At 41.8% G+C, this 20,720-nt stretch overlaps 1 protein-coding gene across 3 annotated transcripts in view; it reads left to right on the top strand.

Moving 5' to 3' along the window:
* The first annotated feature begins 1,156 nt into the window (after window positions 1-1,156).
* LOC141141497 (uncharacterized) overlaps window positions 1,157-20,720 on the top strand; it is a 96,706-nt gene continuing 77,142 nt past the window's right edge. For 2 of the 3 annotated variants that reach the window (XR_012244105.1, XR_012244104.1), the window contains exon 1: window positions 1,157-1,242. Coding sequence is in view for 1 of the 3 variants with exons in the window: in XM_073629114.1 (XP_073485215.1) it covers window positions 1,206-1,242 (37 nt within the window). In the remaining 2 variants the exon portion in view is untranslated. The remainder of the gene's footprint in view (window positions 1,243-20,720) is intronic. The other variant, XM_073629114.1, reaches the window with a different exon arrangement.

Here is a 20,720-nt window from a genome sequence, read left to right as displayed (position 1 = left end):
GAATCCGGCGTGTGCCACTTGTTTACTTGCACTTCCGGGTATCGCCAAAATGGCGGCCCTGCGTGCGTTCCAGGCCTCTTTCTGATAACCACTATGCGTTCCAGCCTTCCCTTGTAGATGTTATATATAAAAATAAGGAATAAATATGCCCATTTACTACGGGATTCCCAAATATTATGAATACTGGGTGTCTAAATTGGTGTATATAGTTCAAAAGTTCAGAGAAATAATAAAGAAATAGTGTGAGCTGGAGAGGAATCATCCGGATGTCTCACAGGAAGTGAGTGAAACCGGATGACCGCTCTTCGTGACGTGTATAGCGTCATCTTCCGCCCGAGTGGAACGCAAGCTAGGCGGCCGTCCGCCGCATGCGTGCCACGCCTCAGTGTAGCAGTAGACATGGCGCAATGTCGTCACCAGCGGTCCGCTCCGACAACACGCCCACTGCTAGGGAAGTGACGCGCCATTGTGCAGCACGTACTGTGTACTATGTAAATAGACAGCTATATATACAAAATAGCCTAATGTTTGTTCAATATATATTTTGAAAACAAAAACAGTGTGAAATCCCTCATTATAGGACTAGTCATAATGTGATTGTGAAAGCACAAATTATAAAAATAATTATAAAAGTTAATTTAATAGAGGTGCAACAAAGGTGTTTAGTAACAAATGGTGATCTATCTGGTGATCTTACTGGTAGGCATACTAGCCATAAAGCAAAGGTGGCTGCTGTAGGTGAAACCATACTATTTTCTTCATATTTTCAAAAACAGGATGCAAACCGGTAAAAACTTACACTTGATAACAAATTGGAATAAGTGGTCTGGTTATTTTTTAACACTAGTAAATATTGAAATCCATCATAAATAATTTAACCACTTAAGGACCAGCCTCGTTTTGGATTTAAGGTGTTTACATGTTTAAAACAGGTTTGGTGGGGGTTCAGAAAGAGGCGTTCATGATGGTGTTGACATTGGACGCCCTTTGTGCTAGGGGATCGTCTGGTTGACTTTCTCCCTATGCACAATTTGAACACAGGTGCTGGAATGATTCACCCCTTGATGGGGCCTCCAGTCACCTGATGTCCACTCACTGCAGACATGGGATGTTATTCACACCACTGGGCGTGTACCTCAAGTGCTTTACTTTCATATAAAGTGTACTTCAAACATAGGCTGCACACTCTGGGATAGCAAAGCACCATGGAATGGGGAGAGAAGCTTTGCTTATGCTTTACAAGTAAGATTATTTATTTACACTTTCTTCCCTCTGTTTGATGCCTGCATGATTCGCTGTTTATTTGTTTCATGTGAGGTTTTACTTGGCATGATCCCTTTTTATTTGACTCTTACCTTACCTCTGAAACTTTGGCAGTTCATGCATCACATTTTGTACATTCACTTTGCTGCTGCACTGTTCATCTGTGCCTCCCATGCTACCTATATACTTACCTATATACTTTGCTTATAAAGTTTATTTTTACTTTATGCCTGTGCAATAAATAAACATACACAGATGCATAAAGCACTGCATAAACTGTTGGTGCTATACAAATCCTGAATAATAATAATACATATATATATTTATACTTTTTTGTGATAGGACCGTCTCCACAATTTATGTTCCTTGTGAGGCCCTGCATTCCTGTGGCAATATTGTACCTCCTCTTCTTCCTCTTGCATTCTATGTGGAGTTTATCTGAAATTGTTGGTCAGCACACCCTATCTGTAATTGTGTGTCGTTCCATTTCTTTGATATATTCCTATTCTTTGGATTACATATCTATGAGATGGGATGCCTTGGAGATGTCGGATCTATGAACCTGTTTGTGTAGCATTGTTTACTCAAGATATTCATTATTATGCAAGTATTCACAGATTTCCATGCCTGCCCTGTTTTCATTGCCATGTCTGTATCCACTGACCATATATTATCTATATTCACTGTATATTTGTTTTGATACTTTGTTATTGTTTTAATAGAGAATACATCCTGTTCTAAACCATCCCCTGAAGAAGGAATTAAATATCCAAGTATATATATATTCAGAAACGTGTTGGGATCTTTGGTGTCCATCGACACTGTTTTGACCTCCAAACTGTGAGATCATCATATGGTCTATAATTCAGCTGTGTTTATTATAATTTTCATATGAATATCTTTTTTTTGCTTTTAAGCTATTCTATGCAACATTTATGTTATTTTTTTGTGTATATATAATTTTGTATTAATTTGGCATCAGCAGCAATGGGGGGGGGGGGGGAGCCGCGGAGAGGATGGGCTGGCCGTCTGCTGCGGGGGTATGGCAGCAAGTGCTCTGCCATTACCTCTGACAGCAGCGGCGCCGGGCCACCCTCACAGTGGGATAAGCGGCAGACCCCCTACAGTGAAATAAGGAGCAGGGCTGGGGGAGCTCCTTATTTCACTTCTTGGGCGTCAATGTGCTGCCAGGGCCGGTGCTAGACTATTTTGCGCCCTAGGCGACATCAGCTACTTGCGCAACCCCCCCCAAAAAATCTAAATTAATTCAATAATTTTAGCACCATAATTCCTGGGGAAGAGATGGAGCCAGGTAGACAGGAGGAGAGGTGCAGCCAGGTGGAGGGATGGAGCCAGGTGGACAGGAGGAGGGGTGCAGCCAGGTGGAGGGATGGAGCCAGGTGGAGGGGTGGTGCCAGGTGGAGGGATGGAGCCAGGTGGACAGGAGGAGGGGTGCAGGTAGGGTTGCCCCCTCATCCGTTTTGAACACATATTAATTACACAAGTGCTGTGGCTGATTAAGGAGAAGCAAAGGAGAAGGCCTTCAAAAAATACAAGGTTGAGGGATCATCCTCAGCATTCAGACTTTATAAAGAATGCAACAGCACGGGACTAAAACTTCAAGGGATAAGAGAATTTAAACTGGGATAGTTGGCATGTATGAGGCAGCTGCTTTGGGCCCCACAACAATGATGAGGCCCAGGGCAGCTTTCCCTTTTGCCCTGCCTTAAAAATTATCCTGCACATATGGTATAAAATTCTGTCTATCTCTGCTGCTTGACAGTAAAGAGAGGGAGATGGATTTTTTATAACATTAAGGCATTAAAGTAATACTTTAGCAGATGATTATTGTCAGGTATCACTTATTAGCCTCTTGGAGATGATTGGGGGAATTCATAAAGGTTGCCATAGACACCCTTTTGAATTCTATCGGGTTGTAGTGCCCAAAGTGTTTTTTACACTCATGTGTACAGCTAATAAAAAGTAAAACTCATGATTGCATAATAACAATTATTTTGAAGTAGAACTAAAGGCAAAACTTTGTTTTTAATTTTGGATGAAGTTAGGATGCGTTATAACTCCTGTCAGTTTTTCTTTGCCCCATTGGGGAGATTTCCCTTCATTTCCTTTCAAAAAGCCACACCAGGTAATGAAGGATATCCCCTCCAACTAGTTTTTCCACTGGAACATTTCCTCTTTATTCCTGTTCTGGCGATAAGCCAAAGTGTGAGATTTTCTTTCACATTCACTTCTGGTGATAACCGTAATCAGGACAAATAGAGGGTGAATCTCCCTAAGGGGGGACACAGACAGCAATAAAAACCTGACAGATGTTCCAAACCCTATCCCCTCTAACCAAAACTGAAAACTTTTTTGCCTTTAGTTATATTTTAGTCATTATATATAAAAAAATTACTGTATTTTTCGCTCCGTAAGACGCACCTCACCATAAGACGCACCTAGGTTTTAGAGGAGGAAAACAAGAAAAAATATATTCTGAACCAAATGGTGTACTAAAATATTTACCAGTGCCAATTAAATGCAGCCTGACCAGTGGCAATTAAATGCAGCCTGACCAGTCCCAATTAAATGCAGCCTGACCAGTGCCCATGAAATGCAGCCTGACCAGTGCCCATGAAATGCAGCCTGACCAGTGCCCATGAAATGCAGCCTGACCAGTGCCCATGAAATGCAGCCTGACAAATCCCATGAAATGCCTGACCTGTGCCTGGCGAGAACTTCATTACATCTGCCTGTCACAGATAGAAGACAGAGCAGCCAGAGTGGCCGCTTTGGCCATACTCCATTCGCCGCTCGGGCTGCTCTATCTTCTATCATCTATCTGTGACAGGCTTGGCCGAGTAACAGGTGACAGGCTTAGCCGGGAGATCGCCCGGCGCTCGTAGGAGATGGCCGGCCCGCTATTCTAACATGACAGGGACGGGTGGGGATCTGGTCAGTATTGGCTCCATAAGACGCACAGACATTTTCCCCTATTTTTTGGGGGCGGGGGGGGGGGAAGTGCGTCTTATGGAGCGTAAAATACGGTAATACATTTATCTTGCCAATGGTAGTACAACCATAAATGTAGAAATTGAAAACAAACCAATACTTGGGTGTGTTATCCTAGGTAATTCTATTTGTTTATAATGGTGCTAGGCAGCTGTGTTGGTCATAAATAACCCTGTCTGTACTGTGCAGGCAGATCTTCATTATCAATTGATACTAGATTTAAACACTGTCTCTCCTAATAAAGGGTTAAAGGTGTAAAGGCTGATCTTCTTGCATTTTATGCTAATGATGGCAGACCTAGGACAGACTCACTCTAACATTGTTAAAAAAAAACTTGCAGTCAGCCATGACATGTTCTCCCGAGAAACAGCTAAAAGGTAAGACATATTTTTTTTTAGGCATGTGTAAATGGGAACACTTAACAAATATATAGTGGGATTGTCTCAAATTTGACAGCAAAAGCGGAAATACATTTTGAGGGGGACTGTTGGATTAGAGGACAACTCAGCAAAAGAGGGGATTGAGGAGGAGGGATAGGAAGAGCAGGGGACAGCTCTGGTACCATCAGCACTAGCTGCCAAGATGTCAATTTGGCATTTAGGAGCTGGGCACAGGTGTATTTTTATTTTTTTGCTGGGCAGCAAAACTTGCCTGCTCAATGCTACAGCTGGTGGGAAGGGGTGGGCAGAATCAAAGCAAGGCTGCAGCTTACATTGTCTCTACTCTGTGTGGCCCCATTCAGACCCATTTTCCTGCTAGAGGAGCCATAAAGTAGACCCTTTAATATACTGTCATTGATATTGCAGGAGACTGAAGAGAGAGTGAATCGTGAATAATTGGGGAGGCAACAGGTAGCTGTGGATGAGGAGGTAGAATGGTGTGCTTTGGCAGCTGCAGAGCACTAAGAGCTAGTTCTGGGTGACAGAGGTGTGGGATGATGAAGACTTGGTTAGCCACTCCAACACCTTCTCCTCATGCTCTGGCGCGCGATATATATAGCATGCCCAGGGCTCGCTAAAAAGGACAAACATACTTGTAGATAATGCCACATGTCCATGACCACTGCTTTGGCCTATGGACACTTTGGCTGCTTGCCCCATCATAGCTGCATGGGAACTTCTACCTCTCTAGGCATATCATATACGATGCTGATAATATGGGGCTTATTCCCTTTGGAAGAATTATATGGGGGGTAATGGGGTAATGGGGGGGTAAAGAGGAGTGGGATGATGAAGACTTGGTTAGCCACTCCAACACCTTCTCCTCATGCTCTGGCACTCGATATATATAGCACGCCCAGGGCTCGCTAAAAAGGACAAACATACTTGTAGATAATGCCACATGTCTATGACCACTGCTTTGGCCTATGGACACTTTGGCTGCTTGCCCCATCATAGCTGCATGGGAACTTCTACCTCTTTGTTGGCATATCATATACGATGCTGATAATATGGGGCTTATTCCCTTTGGAAGAATTGTATGGGGGGTACTGGTGCTTAGGTACACTTTAAACTGTTGTGTTTGACAGCACTGTAAACTGTGGTGCTTTGGTGAACTGAGCAGCAACTCAGTGATCTGCAGCGCTCCATTGTAAACAAAGAGCCAAGAAAAATTAATCCAGATGGCTGCACACACGATTCATATAAAATCATGAAAGACATCAAGAGAACAACGTGTAAAAGCAGGGGAGGAACGGTAACGCGTTTCACACATAAACTGTGCTTTATCCAATTATTGTCTCTGTCAACTGGTCATTTATATCCGGCTGAACCACCCCACATGATGGTGTTCAGTTAATTAACCAATTTAATACCATGCTTTCATCACTGCTCAATAGTCAAAAAGTATGTGACATATCAAAAAACAAAAATAAATAATATTACAAAAAAAAATAGAGTGTTGCAAAAAATAAAAGATAAAAACATGTGAGTTAGTACAGCCAGACCCAAACAGTGATTTAAACTAACTATAATACATCTAAGAATTTGACAATTATATTATCAATCTGCATGGGTTCAAAAACCAAGGGTAGAAAAGCAAGTTGGAAAGGAGAGACCATTGCAAAGCCACTGACCTCATAAAAAGGCAGTCAAAATAATAAAACAATGAAAGTACTATGGATGACCAATCATTAGATGTGGTGGCTGCATTGGTTTTCTTTTTTTTGGCTTTTCCCTCTGCATTCACCTGATGATCTGGAAAATAACACACCTACTGTCAGGGGAGTACCTAGAACCATCAGAGCCCTGTTGCAAGAGCCCTGTCCCACCCTGTCCTGGAGCCCTTTCTCTTGTCCTGAAGTGGGCCCCCTTCCTGCCATCTTGGAGCACCCGCACAGTGGTAGAATGCCAGGGCCTGGTCATAAGTGCAGCCTTTGCAACCCTAAAAGTTCCGCCTTTTAGTGTTTCCAGAGAGCCCCCTTACATCCTCCAGAGTGCCCCTTAGTACGGTAGTTCCCCCTACATCCTCCAGAGTGCCCCCTTACATCCTCCTCCAGAGTGCCCCCTTAGTTCTAGTACTAAGGGGGCACTCTAGAGGTACTGAGTTCCCCCTTAAATCCTCCAGAGTGGCCCCTTAGTGTCACCAGAGAGCCCCCTTACATCCTACAGAGTGCCCCCTTAGTGTCTCCAGAGGGCCCTTTACATTCTCCAGAGTGCCCCCTTACATCCTCCTCCTTACATCCTCTTCCAGAGTTCCCCCTTAGTACTAGTACTAAGGGGGCACTCTGGAGGATGTAAGGGGAAACTCTGGAGGTACTGAATTCCCCATACATCCTCCAGAGTGTGCCCTTAGTTTCACCAGAGAGCCCCCTTAGTGCCTCCAGGGAGCCCCCTTACATCCTCCAGAGTGCCCCCCTAGTGCTTCCAGAGTGCCCCCTTAGTACAGTAGTTCCCCCTTACATCCTCCAGAGTGCCCCCTTACATCCTCCTCCAGAGTGACTCCTTAGTACTAAGGGGGCACTCTGGAGGATGTAAGGGGAAACTCTGGAGGTACTGAGTTCCCCATACATCCTCCAGAGTGTGCCCCTTACATCCTCCTCCAGGGCTCAAAAAAAGAATCTGGAATTTATGCTGTTAGTATGAGCAATGTAAACTTTCAGGCACTCACCAATAAACCTCCTTTTTCCGGTGTCATTGTGCACTTTGACTTTCAGGGAGGCAAGCAGGTGCAGATATTGTGTACATTTCTCTTTGTATATGTGCAGATATTGTGTACAGCGGGCTGCCCGCAACTCGCAAGCAGCCGGTCGGGCAGTAAAATACTTTTAAAAAAATGTCCTTGTTGGCAACTTGGAACTGTGCACGTGCAGTTGTGTGCTCAGCCGCTTAGTGTACTGCCGGGTTCAGTCTCTATTCATGCTGCGGGGCATGTAAATATAAGCCACACAACACTGCCTGATCCGAGGCTGAGCCGGGCAGGTCTCTAATCGGCTACTTCCAGAACTGCACTTGCGCAGTTCAACACCGCTGACAAGGACATTTTTTACAGGCATATGTCTCCTGTTTACGGACAGAATACAAGTGCCTATTAACATTGCCCCAGACATGCGACTGTCTTTGGGGCCCCCACGGTGGCGGAACGCCAGAGCCAGGTTGCAAGTGCATCAGTGCGACCCTGGTAGTTCCGCCACTGCCTCCTGTATTACAGTGCCCCAACTCTGGATGAATAGGCACAGGGGGCAGCTTTGAACAGCAGTAATGTCAGTCTAGGGGGAGGGGAGTGTTAGCAGATTTAGAACGAATTAAAGCCAAACTCCAGCTCACACTGCAGTCACACAAGCAGTTACAGCAAACAGTTTTTTTTTTTGTGGTTTTACATAAATAAATAAAAGCTGATCAGTGTAAGCACCCCTGTTAATAGTAAATGGTTTGTCTCAACACTCTAACTGCTACAATTGCAGGAGAGCTGGTCAAAACAAACTATTTCTTTCACTAACAGATGCGGCAGTTGTGTGTGTGTGTGTGTGTATATATATACTGTATGTAGCCTCAGCTACATACAGTACATAGCACTGTGTTTCAGCAGCGGGACGGGCATTTCCCATCGGGCTCCTGAAACAAAATCAAGTCAGGCTGAGCAGCTGATGAAGACAACCATGGCTCACTCCATTGATACAGTGGAAGGGTGACACAGTCACAATCAAGAGCAGGGAGTGTGTTATTTCCAGTATTAGCAGGTGAAAATAAACCAAAAGAAGTTTAAAAAAATGAAACCCAATGCAGCCTTTACACCAAGAATTAGTAAGCTGCACTATATATCATATATTCCATTTTTGGTTTTGGGTTTAGATACACTTTAATAAAAAGAAAATTCCATTTGGCTAAAACTCTTATTTTTCATTTTTGATGTGTGAAGTGTCTGCAGAGATATTGTATACAGATTTAATACAACATGCAAGAAGTGAAAGCAGTAGTGTTATAAAGGGTCAGAAAGTCTTCTGATGGGAATAGCACATTAAATAGTCTCATATCAGCTCGCAAGATAGAATCTTGTAAGCTTTGACACTAACTGTGAAAAAAACAAAGTGAAAATGTAACACTAATGTTCTCTTTCCTCTTTACATTTCTTTACAATGTTATCTGAAACAAAAAAACACATTAATCAAGCTGATTTGCCCCTCTATAACTCCTCTCATTCCCTAGATAATTTCCAACAGCTTATTACATTAGGGGTAAAAGGATCATGCTCAACACGGTCCTCCAAGGTCATATGCACTAGATTCCATTAAGTACAGTCAGAAGCATACTGGATGCCATTTGCTGATCATATATCCAAGTGTGCTGTAAGATGTAGTTCTGTGGCCAGTTACCCGAAGGCTGGTACGCTTTTCCATATACCGATGCAAGGATTTCAGTATGTGCAGTATAAGAAGCATGTAGGGAAATAATGACTATGGCTATTTTGGAAAATATATATTAATACATTTCCAGTTGCATATAATGACAGTAATTGAAAACTCACAGAGATTGCTTCTTACTGTCCTATTTGTGCAATTATTATGCTTGAAATTATAATTAATGGCCATCTAATTTCTTAAATGAATGAAAGAGTATACTTTTCAGGAAAAAAAACTGTGAATACGATGAATTTTTTTGTTAGATGCCTGTGATTATTAACCATCTTAACAGTTTAATACCTATGTTAACAGCACAAAACCGCACAGTGCATTGAAAAGGCTTATCATATGAGGTTCTTTATATTATTATTATTATTATTATTATTATTATTATTATTATTATTATTATTATTATTATTTTATCTTTTTTTTATGATAGCAAGAAGAGTGTTGTTAAGGCTTGTGGTCTAGGCATGAAAAATGATTACTTTTATATATTTATGCTAGGCCCATAACTCTACCTTTGATACGCATTTAACGTGTATGCTACCCTAAAGATTTTTTTTTTCTATGTGTGTGGTCACATATGTATATTTTATGAATCATTGGGGTTTATTTACTAAAGGCAAATCCACTTTCCCCCCTCAGAACTACAGCGACTGCACTTCCAAGTGCACTTGAAAGTGCAGTCGCTGTAGACCTGAAGGGGACATGAAAGGAAAATAAAAAACAGCATTTTTGCTTGTACATGATTGGATGATAAAACCAGCAGAGCTTCCCCTCATTTCAGATCTTCCCCTCAGATCTACAGCGACTGCACTTCCAAGTACACTTGCAGTGCACTTGTAGTGCAATGTGGATTTGCCTTTAGTAAATCAACCTCATAGCCTCTATCATTTTCACTTTTCTTCCATCTGAAATACCTTGTTGATCCTACCAGTCAGCTTTCTTCCTTGTTCTAAACTGACCAGACAAAGCACAGAAGCTAATCGTTGTTAGCGTGATTAGTTTTCCTACATTTGGCTGGCCATTCAGAGATACAGGACACTGTACAGAAACACAGCATGTATGCATTGCATAGTTTTTTCAGTCATCATGCCCACTGACCACTCACAGTCTGCCTTGGGCATGCAACCCCTTTCATTTACAGCCAGCCCCACTTTGCCTCAGGCTAAACAGACTATGGAACACAGGCACAGTGTCCTGTAACCCTGCCCCACACTATCAGGAAGGAGAAATGCATTGTTACATGACAAAACTTTTTAACCTTGTGAAAGATCATTTCTGAAACTAAGACCAAGCTTACATATCAGTGTTAAATTATATAGGGCCAAGTGGCCATAGCAGGTATCACTACCTTTTTATTATGGTTTTGTAGGGTAGGTGGTAACAGGAATTGGAAGCTAGCTGAACTAATTCTGCCCGTTTGGAATGCTACAACTATATTCCTGATCTGTGTGAGCTATGTCATGAAATACTGGTAACGTAGCACATTTACATTATATTGCCTGGGTTCCCAAGCTTTTTGACTACTTTGAGTGCAGATAGATTTCAAACAGCACCTCACAAGATCACTGGAAGCGTACTGACTCGAAGTTGAACTTCAGAAAAAATGCATTTTAGGCCATTTGCTGTGTAAAAACCCAGGATTAGAGATAATTTTTTTCTGGAGTTAAGCTTTAAACATATGCTGCGTAACTTCCTCTATCTCTGCTTCCTGTATCATCAATCACATTCAAACTGACAAAGCAGAGTTTCAGAGCCACAGCAGTTTGCCATTTATTATAACTATACTCCTGCTGTTAGCTAAGATTCCTTCCTAGACTGCAGTTAGTGTTTTCAAGTAACAAGTGAATAGTGGACTCTGTGACTCTCCCTTTGCCTGATCTACTTCCAATTAGTATCATTCTGCCACTCTCTTATAAAAATAGTAGAAAGATCTGCAGGCCTCTCTTTCCCAAGAACAAATATATACAATTTTGTACTTCTTCCACAAATCATCTATAAGAAACACCTATAAGAAAGTAGGTTATAAAATACTTACACACTGTTATTGAGCCCTGATGGTGCTGCATACCTTTCTCCCCTGATCCTGAAAACAAGATGGTTATGTGGTATTTCTTTTAGGAATGCCCAAAGATGATATGCTTTCTGAAGGCAGCTAGGGAAATATCTCAGAAATTTGTAGATTACCCTATTCCCGATAACCTCTCCTTTTTCCTTCTCCACAACAATACATATCAAAAGATATACATAAAACAAATGATCATTCATCTCATCAGTGCGGGCAAGGTCCTGTGCGCTGGCCTTGTGGCATCCACCAGACCCCCCACAGTGGCCCAGTGGTTCACTATAACCAATATTAAAAGTATGGGAAAATCTCACATCCACCATTAATGGTACAAAAGAAACCTCCTGGAAGAGATGGTATTATTGTAAAGAGTACAGTCTAGCAACAGAATATATATGCATGCTTGGTGCCTCTTTGCATCAAAGCTAAATTTACAGTCCTAAAAAGAAACTGAAACCTTAGCTGTGAAACAGTCAGTATCTCTTTTCAAATTCATTTTTAAATGTCCCTATTTACTCTCTTACCCTCCCCCTTTTTTGGTCACCTTTACCATTTTATTATTGTCCAAGTTACACCACTCAAAAACCCTCAAGACCAATATCTTGTACTGTTGGTGCCAAAACCCTTGTCAGGGGAGATGCAACCATAAGACCATACTGCTAAAAACACCACATAGGTGCACCTCTTATGCCCCGTACACACGGTCGGATTTTCCGACGGAAAATGTGTGATAGGACCTTGTTGTCGGAAATTCCGACCGTGTGTAGGCTCCATTACACATTTTCCATCGGATTTTACGACACACAAAGTTTGAGAGCAGGCTATAAAATTTTCCGACAACAAAATCCGTTGTCGGAAATTCTGATCGTGTGTACACAAATCCGACGGACAAAGTGCCACGCATGCTCAGAATAAATAAAGAGATGAAAGCTTTTGGCCACTGCCCCGTTTATAGTCCCGACGTACGTGTTTTACGTCACCGCGTTTAGAACGATCGGATTTTCCGACAACATTGTGTGACCGTGTGTATGCAAGACAAGTTTGAGCCAACATCCGTTGGAAAAAATCCTAGGATTTTGTTGTTGGAATGTCCGAACAAAGTCAGACCGTGTGTACGGGGCATTAGGCTACCAAAACAGTTTATTGAATTCTGGAAATAAAACATTATAGCATTTCAATGTTAAATCTGCAGAACCCACCAAAGGCATACCCCCCCCCCAAAAAAAACCAAACAAACACCCCCAGCAACTCCCACCCCATTCCACCCTCCTCCAAAACCCACCAAGCCCCTACCTATTTCTCATACATACACCCCTAGCTCACCCTCAGATGTAATGCCAGGAGACCCAAATGGGCCGCTACAGTGCCTTACAACAAGTATTCATACCCCTTAAAATTTTCCACATTTTGTCATGTTACAAATAAAAATGTAAATGTATTTTATTGGGATTTTATGCGATAGGCCAACACAAAGTGGCATATAATTGTGAAGTGGAAGGAAAATGATAAATGGTTTTCAACATTGTTTACAAATATCTGAAAAGCAAGCATTTGTATTCAGCCACCATTACTCTAATGCCTCTAACTAAAATCTAGTGGAACCAATAGCCTTCAGAAGTCACCTAATTAGTAAATAGAGTCCACCTGAGTGTAATTTAATCTCAGTATAAATACAGCTGTCCTGTGAAGGTTTGTTAGAGAACCTTAGTGAACAAACAGCATCATGAAGGCCATGGAACACATCAGACAAGTCAGGGATAAAGTTGTGGAGAAGTTTAAAGTAGGGTTAGGTTATAAAAAAATGATCCCAAGCTTTGAACATCTCTTGGAGCACTGTTTAATCCATCATTCGAAAAATGGAAAGAGTAAGGCACAACTGCAACCCTACCAAGACATGGCTGTCCACCTAAACTGACAGGCCGGGCAAGGAGAGCATTAATCAGAGAAGCAGCCAAGAGGCCTATGGCAACTCTGGAGGAGCTGCAGAGATCCACAGCTTAGGTGGAAGAATCTGTCCACAGGACAACTATTAGTCGTGCACTCCACAAATCTGGCCTTTATGGAAGAGTGGCAAGAAGAAAGCCATTGTTGAAAGAAAGCCATAAGAAGTCCTGTTTGCAGTTTGTGAGAAGCCATGTGAGGGACACAGCAAACATGTGGAAGAAGGTGCTCTGGTCAGATGAGACCAAAATTGAACTTTTTGGCTTTAAAGCAAAATGCTATGTGTGGCAGAAAACTAACACAGCACATCACCCTGAAGACACCATTCCAACTGTGAAACATGGTGGTGGCAGCATCATGTTGTGGGGATGCTTTTCTTCAACAGGGACAGGAAAGCTGGTCAGAGCTGATGGAAAGATGGATGCAGCCAAATGCAGGGCAATCTTAGAAGAAAACCTGTTAGAGTCTGCAAAAGACTTGAGACTGGGGCGGAGATTCACCTTCTAGTAGAACAACAACCCTAAACATACAGCCGGAGCTACAATAGAATGAAAATAGAAATAAAATATTTGACTGGTCATGTGTTAGAATGGACCAGTCAAAGTCCAGATCTAAATCCAATAGAGAATTTGTGGCAAGACTTGAAAATTGCTGTTCACAGACACTCTTCATCCAATCTGACAGATCTTGAGCTATTGTACACAGAAGAATAGGCAAAAATGTCAATCTCTAGATGTGCAAAGCTAATAGAGACGTCCCCAAAAAGACTTGCAGCTGTAATTGCAGCAAAAGGTAGTTCTACATAGGCTGAATACAAATGCACGCCATACCTTTCACATATTTATTTGTAAACAATTTTGAAAACCATTTATCATTTTCCTTCATCTTCCTTCCACTTCACAATTATGTGCCACTTTGTGTTGGTCTATGTGTTGTCTATGTGTTGGTCTATCACATAAAATCCCAATACAATACATTTACCGTTTTGGTTGTAACATGACATAATGTGGAAAATGTCAAGGGGTATGAATACTTTTTCAAGGCACTGTATGTGATCTAACACTGAATTAATCAGTTCTTGTGAAAGAAGCACTTCCCATGTTGAACCGGATAACAGATGACAGATACGAAATTCCAATAATCTGTAACAGCAAGGTTATATGCAGCAACAGTGTCTCCTTAGCCGGGTCCAGCCTGCCACGTAAAACAGTCCTGATATGTGTAGCAGCTGATTGACCCTTGGCTTGTTTGGTGGAGTACAACTGGAGCCGTTAAACTGTGGCAGGCACCGATGTGCTCAAATCAGTATAACTTGTCTCACTGCATCTGCTAGTATATGAGTCCTCTTCTCTTTAAAATGTAGCCAGGATGAGTGGTGTCCGGTAAACGGCTTAGCTGATTTCACAGTATGTTCGACTGCAATGGTAGTACGCTACCTCCATGCGGGTCAGTCATGCTGCCGTATACTCCAGCATGACAGTGGAGCTGTGAGAAGGAGCGTGTCCCCTGCCGCCTACATGTTTTGCCCCTCTTACTAACCAGGGCGTCCTTAGGGAGTAGCTGGGGATTGGTCAATGGCTGATTCTCTATATACCCAACTGTCAAGCCTATGTTCCACCTCTTAATGTCACCTCCACTGGGTATTCTCCACTGTGGGCGCTGTTATTTAGCTAGACTGTGTAGCCTAACTCAAAAAGAAGTACAACTATTCATTTTTCAACATATCCTATCCTATCAAACCTAAACTATATACATCTCTCACAAAAATGATTGCAATGATAATTCATTATTTAATCCCATAGGGTACATAGCGTTAAGCAAAAAAATTAATCTTGCCTCTTTTTGTAAAAGGACTTTATCCGTATCACCCCTTCTTTCCGATAGGGTTAATCGATATAGGGCAGCACATTTTATGCCTCTAAGGGACGACTTATGACAATGTTCAAAATGAATCGCCTGTGGTGATTGATCAACCTTACCAATTATACTTGCAAGGTTCTCCCCTATTCTGTGTCTAAATTCTCTACGTACTGTATCTTACCTATATAGGCTTTTTGGCATGGACATACTACCCTGTGTATCACCCATGAAGATAAGCAATTGAGAAAAGAGTTTATATATTACTCCCATCTGCCTTGCGTGTCCTGAAATTCCTTTATTTTGTTCACATCTTTGCATACAGAACAGTGTCTGCACACAAACATCCCTTTTAGAGGAGGTTGAGTGTACATTGGCTCACGCGTACTTCTAAATTAGTGTGTCATACCTGGTAACCAACCCAACTCTTTCTTTCTCTTTTTGCTCATGCTTCTTTCTATCTTATGTAGTATTTACATCATGTCCTGTTGTAAAGCCTGAATTGTGCTCTTATCTTGAACCTCTCCTTCAGGTCTAAACTTTCTATGTGGTAATCATCTATATTTGAGCAGTTCCTCCTGCTCCTTCAAAACTGTCCATATGGGATACCTTTTTTTTGTGGCCATGGCTGGTGGCATGGAAAAGCACAATATCCGCTGTTGGTTTGCCATATGTGGTAGTTTCAATCCTGTCCCCCGAATTTTCCAATTTTAAATCTAGAAATTCAATTTCTTGTTGGTCCACTTTATATGTGAGGAATATATTCCTATCATTGCTATTTAACTTAGCTATAAACAGGTGAAACTCATCCACTAAGCCTCTCCATGCCACCAGCACATCATCCATGAAGAGGACCCAAATCACTAAATTTTTTTGATATCTCGGGTTGTTATATACAATTTCTTTTTCCCACCAACCTAGGTGCAAGCATGCATATGAGGATGCACATTCAGCACCCATCGCAACTCCGCTTGTCTGGCGATAAAACTTGTTATCAAAAATGAAAAAATTGTTATACAATACAAACTCTAGCAACTCTACCAACAACTCATTATGTGGGCCAGACAGAGGTGTCTCAAATCCAGTCATTCTGCTACAGCCTGCATCCCCATCTGGTGTGGGATGTGTGTAAGAAGTCCATGTCCACCCCCGCCAGGACACAATCCTTCGGCAACCGTAAGTCCATCAGTATTCCCAAGCGATCACCTGTATCAAGGACAAATGACGGTAGTTCTTCTACCATATGCTTACACAGTTACATAGTAGGTGAGGTTGAAAAAAGACACAAGTCCATCAAGTCTAACCTGTGTGAGTGCTTTTATGTTAGTATTACATTGTATATCCCTGTATGTTGTGGTCGTTCAGATGCCTATCTAATAGTTTTTTTAAATTATCGATGCTCCCCGCTGAAACCACTGCCTGTGGAAGAGAATTCCACATCATTACCCCTCTCACAGTAAAGAACCCTCTACGCAGTTTAAGGTTAAACCACTTCTCTTCTAATTTTAGTGAATGGCTGCATGTCTTTCTAAATTCCCTTTCGCGGAAAAGTTTTATATGTAACCAAGTGTAGCGCTAAAGAATGAGAAAGAGAATATTGCTATACCACATATAATAGCAAAATTAATTGTGAAAAGATAGTGTTTTGTATACTTTGTGAACATTCATACATATAGAACACTTATGTTATAAAGCCTTAGGGTCACCAAAAGTGATAACAGGATGTAAAAATGGCAATAAAGTCCAAAACTGAATGTGCAGGTACGATGAACATAAATTTTGCAATGGTGATAAATTCCAAAACATATACTCGTGAGAGATTTCTGTATGTAATCAAACATGTGCTGACAAACACTTGTGCGAAACCGCCACCTAGGTTGACTGGAGGCTTACCAGAAAGTTGGGACCCACCTAGCATACGCTATATGGGTCAAACAGGCTTGGATTGCTCACTGGCAATGAAGGTAGGGAACCAAGGGCTGGTGAATGGTGAAGTTGTAACATTGCTATCCCAAAGAGGTCTTCTTCATATGGAAGCTCAGACACCAACGGACATTACCCACATGTAATGAAGAAGGGGCTCATAGCGTAATTCCGTAAACCATAAAAAATTTATTAAAAGGAAAAACACTTACATTTCAGAATAAAAAGCGTTTGCAAGTAAAATGGCGGCAGTGGAGTCCTCCCGACGCGTTTCGTCATACAAGACTTCGCACAAGTGTTTGTCAGCACATGTTGGATTACATACAGAAATCTCTCACGAGTATATGTTTTGGAATTTATCACCATTGCAAAATTTATGTTCATCGTACCTGCACATTCAGTTTTGGACTTTATTGCCATTTTTACATCCTGTTATCACTTTTGGTGACCCTAAGGCTTTATAACATAAGTGTTCTATATGTATGAATGTTCACAAAGTATACAAAACACTATCTTTTCACAATTCATTTTGCTATTATATGTGGTATAGCAATATTCTCTTTCTCATTCTTTAGCGCTACACTTGGTTACATATGATTTATTACAAATTTTCTATTTGTTGTGTTAGCTGCTTACATCTATGACTTTTTTGGAGTAAGCGCATGGTTTATAGGTTTTTTATGCGGAAAAGTTTTATCCCTATTGTGGGGTCACCAGTACAGTATTTGTACACTGAAATCATATCCCCTCTCAAGTGTCTCTTCTCCAGAGAGAATAAGTTCAGTGCTGATAACCTTTCCTCATAACTAAGGTCCTCCAGTCCCTTTATTAGCTTTGTTGCCCTTCTCTAGACTCTCTTCAGTTCCAGCACATCCTTCCTGAGGACTGGTGCCCAGAACTGGACGGCATACCCCAGGAGCGGCCAGACCAGAGTCTTGTAGAGTGGGAAAATTATCGTTTTATCTCTGGAGTTAATCCTCTTTTTAATGCATGCCAGTATTCAGTTTGCTTTACTTGCAACAGCTTGGCATTGCATGCCACTGCCGAGCCTATCATCCCCTAGGACCTCCAGGTCCTTTTCCATCCTAGATTCCCCCAGAGGTTCTCCCCCTAGTGAGTAGATTACATTCACATTTTTGCCACTCAGGTGCATTATTTTACATTTTTCTACATTAACCACTTCAGCCCCAGAATGATTTGCCCCCTTCCTGACCAGGCCATTTTTTGCGATACGGCACTGCCTTCGCTTTAACTGACAATTGCGCGGTCATGCAATGTTGTACCCAAACAACATATATGCCATTTTTTCACAACTAATAGAGCTTTCTTTTGGTGGTATTTGATCACCTCTGCGGTTTTTATTTTTTGCGCTATAAACAAAAAAAACCCACTATCTTTTGTACTTTTTGCAATAATAAACCCCCCCCCCAAAAAAAAAACAACAAATTTCTTCATCAGTTTAGGCCGATATGTATTCTTCTACATATTTTTGGTAAAAAAAATCGCAATAAGCGTATATTGATTGGTTTGCGCAAAAGTTATAGAAAGTTATACAAAATAGGGGATAGATTTATGGCATTTTTATTATTATTTTTTTTACTAGTAATGGCAGTGATCTGCATTTTTATTGGGACTGCAACATTGCGACGGACACATCAGACCCTTTTTTGGGACCAGTGACGTTTATAGAGCAATCATAGCTAAAAATAGCCACTGATTACTGTATAAATGTCACTGGCAGGGAAATGGTTAACACTAGGGGGCGATCAAGGGGTTAACTGTGTTCCCTAAAAAGGAGGGGAGGTGACGCAAAGGGGGCACGCTCCAGTTGACGTCCCTATGATGAAACGCGTAGGACGTGGCCTATTTTGACGCTTTTGCATCATCTCCCAGAGGATCACCAACTTATATCTGACGCTCTTCTGTTTTGATGACACATGGTTGCCTATTATAAACTGCTTAAATGTGAGTACCATTCTGTCATCTGCGTTCAATAAAGAGTGTTTTATGGTTTTACGCTATGGAATCTCCTCTTTCTTCTCTTATGCCTAAAATGTCACCGTGACCCAGAAACAGCCTGTGGATTGCCGCACAGTGGCATACACTGTGACTGCGCATTACCCCCGCAGGGGTTAAAGAAGCTGCCTAAAACATCACCGTGACCCAGAAAAAGCCTGTGGATTGCCGCACAGTGGCATACACTGTGACTGCGCATTACCCCCGCAGGGGTTAAAGAAGCTGGTGAGTGTCCGCATGATCACAAGACACGAGCACCTGGTCACCAAGATTAATACAAATACCTGCCTTGTTTTACAAAGATGTCAAGTTTTTCACTTAAGTTGCACTGAGCACTAGTCACGATTTAACCTATGTAATTATTCAGCAATGTTATGTTTGTCAAAGACTTTTAAATCAATCACTATATGGGGTTTTTATGCGGATGGAATAGTTTTGGCTAAAGTCATTTTTTGATTTCATCCCCTGTCCCCTTTCCCCCCTCCCCCAATTCAAAGGGGGCCAACCTAGCCGTTAAATTTGCTATATGCGATTTTGTTCATATTTTGTTTATAATTTATATGCGACTTTACATGTGGGATTTGGCTACACATGTCTTACAAAGTATTTTTTAAACTAGGACAACGTTACACCTACACACTCCAAAGGGGGTCACTTTGCTGTTTTATGTTTGGTTTTATTTTCATTGAATTTTTTATTTGCAATTTTCGTCTATACTTTATATGCGACTTTACATATGGGATTTTGCTACACACGATTTACCAAGTATTTCTATGAATTAGGACAGCGCCACACCCACACACTAACCCTTCACTTACCTTCTGTTTTTTCCACCTTGGTGGAAATCACATCTGTGGAGGCAGCAGTCCTTTATGCGATTTCTTCCATTGTTTCCATTTTTTTCCATTTTCTCCACTTTTTCCTCCACTAGGACAACGTTACACCTACACACTCCAAAGGGGGTCACTTTGCTGTTTTATGTTTGGTTTTATTTTCGTTGAATTTTTTATTTGCAATTTTGGTTTACACTTTATATGCGACTTTACATAGGGGATTTGGCTACACACGATTTACCAAGTATTTCTATGAATTAGGACAGCGCCACACCCACACGTTAACCCTTCACTTACCTTCTGTTTTTTCCACCTTGGTGGAAATCACATCTGTGGAGGCAGCAGTCCTTAATGCGATTTCTTTTATGCGATTTCTTCCATTGTTTCCATTGTTTCCATTTTTTTTCATTTTCTCCACTTTTTTAATTTTCTGTTCCGTTGCGCGGATACACCACTCATATTTCATTACTGTGTTCCCTATGTGTGTTTCTAACTGTGGGGGGAATGTGGCTGACTAGAGGAGTAGAGAGATCGTTAATTCTACTTAGTAGGAACACACGATCTGTCTCCTCTCCCCTGACAGAACTGGGGTTTGTGTGTTCACACACACACAGATCCCGGTTCTCGCTCTGTCATGAGAGATTGCGGGTGCCCGGCAGTCATCGCGCCCGCCGGGCAGGCGCATCGGCTCCAGGGACACACTGCAGGCGCGCGCGCCTGCTACGGTGTCTTAAAGAGCCTGACGTACAGCTATGACAGCTCGCCCAGGGGGGCCAACCTGCCGCAGTATTACTGCGGCGGCTGATCGGGAAGTGGTTAAACCTCATTTGCCATGTAGTTGCCCACCACATTAATTTGTTCAAATCTTCTTGCAAGGTTTCCACATCCTGCCGAGCAAATATTGTCCTGCTTAGCTTAGTATCATCTGCAAATGCTGAGATTGAGCTGTTCATCCCATCCTCCAGGT

Source organism: Aquarana catesbeiana, linkage group LG04, assembly GCF_042186555.1.
Source record: "Aquarana catesbeiana isolate 2022-GZ linkage group LG04, ASM4218655v1, whole genome shotgun sequence".
Classification (NCBI taxonomy): domain Eukaryota; kingdom Metazoa; phylum Chordata; class Amphibia; order Anura; family Ranidae; genus Aquarana; species Aquarana catesbeiana.
The sequence above is the reverse complement of the archived record's forward strand: the minus strand, read 5'-3'. Positions and strand labels throughout refer to the sequence as shown.